This window comes from Salvelinus namaycush, chromosome 31 (genome assembly GCF_016432855.1).
Source record: "Salvelinus namaycush isolate Seneca chromosome 31, SaNama_1.0, whole genome shotgun sequence".
Taxonomy (NCBI): domain Eukaryota; kingdom Metazoa; phylum Chordata; class Actinopteri; order Salmoniformes; family Salmonidae; genus Salvelinus; species Salvelinus namaycush.
This window is the reverse complement of record NC_052337.1, coordinates 27,913,362-27,919,361: the sequence shown is the minus strand read 5'-3', so window position 1 is coordinate 27,919,361 and position 6,000 is coordinate 27,913,362. Positions and strand designations below refer to the sequence as shown.

Here is a 6,000-nt window from a genome sequence, read left to right as displayed (position 1 = left end):
GCTGAAAGGGCAACATTCCTCGTTAGTATGGAGAGCTGCAATCTGGGGCCTGACAATTTGGGGAGGAGGATACGAGAGGCCTGAGATTGGAAAAAAAGGAAAACAGAAATTAATACACAAATCATATCACATTGAAAACAGCCTTTCAGTGACAATGTCTTGTTCGTTTTCCGTCAACGCCGATTAGACTAATTATTTTAAATCTGTTTCACCTTTGCTGACACCCCAGGATTAAAAAAAATTATACTCATCATGTAATAATATCTCCCCTTCTTTCTTTCTTTCTCTCTATCTGTCTTTCCACAGGTCTCCACAGAATGGAGCGAGAATGAACAGAGAGCGGCTGAAAGAAAAGCATGAACTGGAGGTTTATTGAGGTCATCTGCTTCCTGTTTATATGGGACCATATAACAGTTCAGTCTTCCCGCCAGGACCCGTCCGCCGCCGAGCAACATGTTACCAAGCAGTTTGATTGGCTCATCTCCGACCGCGGACCTTTCCACCACTCTCGGAGCTACCTCTCCTTTGTGGAAAGATTCCGCCAAGGATTTACAACCAGATATAAAATTTATAGGTGAGTTTGCTTTCATTTGTGCGTTTTGGTGGTGCTGATGTTGCAGAGGTTTTAAAGACACTCTCTGACTAAATGTTTTTTTCTATTTTGAGTCCAGATTGTTGGTCTCTTTGGAAGGGACCTTGCAAAAGTGTACTGTGTAAAAGTTGTGTGTGAAAGTGCACCCTTTTTACAGAGTTACTGTACTTCCCCACCACACACAGGATAGTTGGAAAGGGTTTTACTTTCTTAGGAAGGAGTGTCCTAAGATAAAGTTGATGGGATAACTGTTTTTTCTTCAAGGAAGTTTTAGTCATCTATTTCTAACGTTCACAGATTGGTAGACACACAATGCTTTCTTATCCTGTTCTATTGTGTGTCCCACCAAGAAACAAGGCCGCAATAGTACTCATCTCACTGTTTGGCTGTGGTCTGTGTTATGGTATTATGGCCCAATCAGCAGGCTAGCTTTGTTAAGGGGATGGAGTGGATGTGCTGTGTGTTAGGCTGTGTGTCTGCTTAGAGGCAGGGGCTTAAGTGTGTTATAAATAGGTTATGCAATCACCAGCCATTGCACTTATTTGACTAACACATTGTGGCTCAGATAATCATTCCCCAATTACATGGTTATGTGAGGGAGATGGTGCCAGAGCCATCCTCTCTGATTAGCCTCTCAGACTCTACTGAATGGCTGTGTATAAAAAAGTGGCTATATTAAGACGAGATACAAAAGCTGCATGGCTTGGCAGTCTGGATGAAACAAAACATCTAAGTACTGCATCGATATTACTTGCTGTATATTTTAGTTAACTTTTTAAGTTCTCAGATTATAATTATGCAAATTTCTAGTAGTCATGTGGTAGTGATCTATTCAGGGCTACTGGGTTTGTTTGATAATAAAGACCCAAAAATGACAAGTTAAATATTAAGCCTGGCTAGAGGCAGGGAGGTCAGTGTAGGATGCAATCATTTTATAATTACTGTTCTCCATGTTTGGTTATGTTTTTGTCTTAAGGGAAAGAATAATTGGCAACATGATATTGACAAATACTGTCTTCTATTCTAGAAGCATGGTATAGTTGTCAAGGATTCTAGCTAGCATTTTTCTAATGGGACATGGTTGCCATTCTCTTGACAGGCATCAGCTTTCATGTCGTATTATTTCCTCCCTGTTACGTTACGTGTTGTTAAATACATGATCTGCCAGTGTTGGATTCCAAATAGCATCCTTTTATTTTCCCTCTCTCTTTGCATTGTAAATACCCTTAGAATTGCCTGACAAGGTACGGAAAATAGATACCTAGGAGCTTCCCTTCCCTTTCAGACAAGTGTGCTTTGGTTTTCCTGCTCTGCAGTCCAGAATCCTAGAGAGAGAAAGGGGAGAGAGAGGAAGAGTGAGAGAGATAAGGAGACCAAGACGAGACACAGAAAGAGAGACTCATCATCAACATGTTACATTCATTTAGCGATACAGTTCAACAGGGTCTCTCTCTTCTTTCTCTACTCTCCTTGTTTCATAGATTGCCGCAGCAGCCTCTGGTCCCCACAGGCTTTGCTGTCTTTATATTGTCACTTGTAAACAGATCATTTGCATAATATGTAGCTTGACAGCCTGGATAGCACACATACGCAGGAATCTCAGATGAACAGCCATCCATGGGCCCTGTGCTGCTGACGTGTGTGGCTTATGATGTTTGTTCGATTTATAAAAGAGCCATAGGCATTATGTGTTCGCCTGGGGAACGGAGTCTTTGGCATTGCAACACAAATGTTGCGCAAGCAGGCTAGCTCAACTACCTCGACTAGCTCGACTACCTCCTTTCGTCTATTTTTTATATAAAACAGTAGGAGGCATCAAATTCAGTTGTCAATGCAAGGTATCGTCTTACTTGTGACAAGACAATTACATCTTGCATCAATACGGAGCGGAATCTAGTCCACTTCTAAAAATGTACTGTGGAAATCTGCAATCACATCTGTCAGACATCTGGGCCACTGTCAGACAAACCGGTCTGAGTCATCTGTCAACTGGATGCAAGGATGTGGTGAAAAACGTTCGCTTTAGTCTCCGTTTTTTTAGAAGAGTCTGATATACATATCCTTCATTTTGATGAAGAGTGGGCTGCTTTTGACAAAGGGCAGCCATGTCCTCCAGATCCTCCATCAAACTCAATGTGTTTTCCTAGAATATGCAAATGGAGAATACAAAATTTGAAATACGTGAATGACTGTGGTAATTACTTGGCTGAGCCTTTTATGTACATGCACCGGGTAATATAGTACATAAATATATACTGCCAGTCTAGTGCCAATACAAAAACAGAACCCTAATATTATTATTCACCCTGTTTGCACATCATCCAATCCAGTGGCGGTAATATGAAATTAGCTTTTGCAAAAATGTAAGACGTGTTGTGAAAACTATCCAATTATCTATGAAAAGTATCCCAACTGTGGGGCGACGCACAATTGGCATAGCGTCGTCCGGGTTAGGGAGGGTTTGGCCGGTAGGGATATCCTTGTCTCAGTATGTAAAATGTAATAAAATGTATGCACTCTACTGTAAGTCGCTCTGGATAAGAGCGTCTGCTAAATGACTAAAATGTAAATGTAAATTGGCATACATGCTCCCAAGAACATGGATTATCACAGTTGGATTGGAATAATTCATGATAAAAGGTCAAAATGCCAAAGCGCTCTTCGTTCTCCTACTCGGTCACCCTAAGGTTCCCAAACATCTGAGCTACAAACACAGTGCTAGCAGTTACAATGTCACATATGCCTCCTTTTCCACCATTTTTTGGCTCCCATATGAAGCAAGTGAGTCGAGAAATAAGTAAGGAACCGGCAGCAGACGCTAACTGGCAATGAGGAGTGAATAGCTTTGTAAATTTCCCCAAGGCTTCCACTGTCTTTGCAATTTAATAGTTAGAAAGTAGTTGAATCAGATTTGCAGGGAGATAAAGTATCCGTTATCAAGAAAGATTACCCAAAAGCGGATCGCAGGACAATGTCAATCTGATCAGCAACAAACAAATCTCCCTAGTCTTTATTAACCTGAGCACTGTGCCTCATTCTGCAGGCCAAACACATAGATTTAGGACCGCTTGTGATCGTTTGGCACGCTGGAAAGGTCACCATCACTTGGAGCAAAAACACACTACACTGCAGGGCTACAATTACCCCACCCCCAGAGGTGCGTTTCTTCCTTCCCTAAGAATAATTGGAATGCATTGGTTAAGTAATCGGCTGCGATGCGGTAGTGTTGTCGATTGCAATCTCTAAATCAAAGTGCTCTTTTTCTCTTTCTCTCCTCTCTATGTATGTACGTTGGATATGCATGAGCATGTACGCCACCTCCTGTACCGAGTACATCATACGCCAGATAGACACTTTCTCTGTTGCAGCGTGTTGCAGTTTTGCAGATTGAATCGTTGTTGACTGGGTATCAATCCATGCTTGAGTGGTAGAATGGCCTGCTTTCTCCTGGTCCTGACTTCCTCTCTCTGTGGCGTATGTATTCAACTATGTTTTTATTAGGGCTGGGAATTGCCAGGGACCTCACGATACGATATTATCTGGTTACCCCTTTTTCTCCCCAATTTCTTGATATCTAATTGGTAGTTACAGTCTAGTCCCATCGCTGCAACTCGCGCACGGCTTGGGAGAGGCGAAACTGCTTCTTGACACAATGCACGCATAACCCGGAAGCCAGCCGCACCAATGTGTGGGAGGAAACACTGTACACCTTGCGACCGTGTCAGCGTGCATTGCGCCCAGCCTGCCAAAGGAGTCACTAGAGCATGACGGGACAAGGACAACCCTACCGGCCAAACCCTCCCCTAATCTGGACGACAATGGGCCAATTGTGCGCACCCTCATGGGTCTCCCGGTTGCGGCCTGCTGCGACGCAGCCTGGGATCGAATCAAGATCTGTAGTGACGATGCTGGCACTGCAATACAGTGCCTTAGAACGCTGTACCACTCGGGAGGCCACGATTCTCCCTATTCTATATGCATTGCGAATCGATATTGTGATTTCATTGCGATTCGATGTTCCAAACATATTGCTCACTATATGTCTGCTGCAGAGAGACAAGAGAGAGCCATAAGAAAATTTGTTTTGATCAGTCAGGGAAATAAAAGTGCTGAAAATAAATTGGCTCCCTATTTAAAAATAAGATGAACAACAAGCTATGAAGGAAAAATTATGGAGTGTTGGTGCAGGTACAGCCAACTAGTGCAAATAATATTGCGATATTGTCAAAATTATACAATATAATATCAAAAATATCAAAAATAATATTCTCCTATGTAACTGTATCGATTTTTTCCCCATCACTAGTTTTTAGATGTTGCTGTGGTCATTGTTCTCAGGCTCTATCTCAAGTCCTTGTCTACCAGAGAAATCCAATATAAATGCAAATCTCTGTCTGTTAATGCATTTTAAAAGGTTGGGAATCATCATTGTACTGTAATCAAAGAAGAGAGATGGAGGTTGTTATTAAGAAGGATAATGTTTATGAAAATGGCATGATGGTGCTCATTGATCTTGGATGTGGGGTTTGCGGTGTGCGAAGAGGACTGTCATTGGACCGAGATTCATTACCAACTGAAAATATCCAGAGTTTGAATTGTTAATAGCCTCCACAATGATCTACAGAGAAAATACCCAGAGGCATCACTCAGATGTCCACTCCAGCAGCTCTGTTAGAATTGGTCCTATTTTGAATGTTTTGTTTCGCAATTTTCCCATTGATAAAATGCTAACTTGTGATTTGGGGTATTTGTGAGAGAGATAGATGTTTACTGTTTTTCAACAGAACATTATACAAGTGGCAGCAACATGCTGAATTGTGACTACTACATTTGAATAATAACTAAAATACACTAAACAACCAATACAGGCAAAAACTATGTTCATCGTCAACTATTAAGCAGGCGAACCATGGGTGGGATGGCACTGCATCGGAAATGCTCAATCCTGCAGTGGAACAGTTCCAGTTTAGTTGAGGAGCGGATCTGGTGTAGGTCACAGAGGATCATTGGGGTGGGAGCATATGGTGGTAGGGTTCGGATTTAAGAAGTGATCTTTCTCAAGGATCTTGAGAGACTTTCCCTGCGAGTGTGGAGTGATGATACGCCCAGATTGGTGCATGCATCTGAGTAGGAGGTGTAGTCTGCGGCCATGATGATACAAACTGCTATTCTCTGGACTCTTGATTCTATCAGATTGTCTCTTGGTTAGCCCCGCGTGCCACACTGGGGCAACATGTTCCACCGCTGGTCGGATGTAGGTGGTGAATACCATTACTGGGTCCTCCTTAGGTATGTGGAAGTCCATCAGGCGTCGGAGGAGGAACAGACGTCGACTGGCCTTTTCACAAATGTGCTCTACCTGGGTTGACCATCTTAGATTTCCATGAATGTAGATTCCTAGGATCTTG

General features: G+C 42.5%; 1 protein-coding gene across 1 annotated transcript in view; it reads left to right on the top strand.

Annotated features, from left to right (window-relative positions):
- Positions 1-356: 356 nt before the first annotated feature.
- LOC120026404 (BMP/retinoic acid-inducible neural-specific protein 1-like) overlaps positions 357-6,000 on the top strand; it is a 116,714-nt gene continuing 111,070 nt past the window's right edge. The window contains exon 1 of the mRNA XM_038971263.1: positions 357-574. Within this exon, the coding sequence (XP_038827191.1) occupies positions 357-574 (218 nt within the window). The remainder of the gene's footprint in view (positions 575-6,000) is intronic.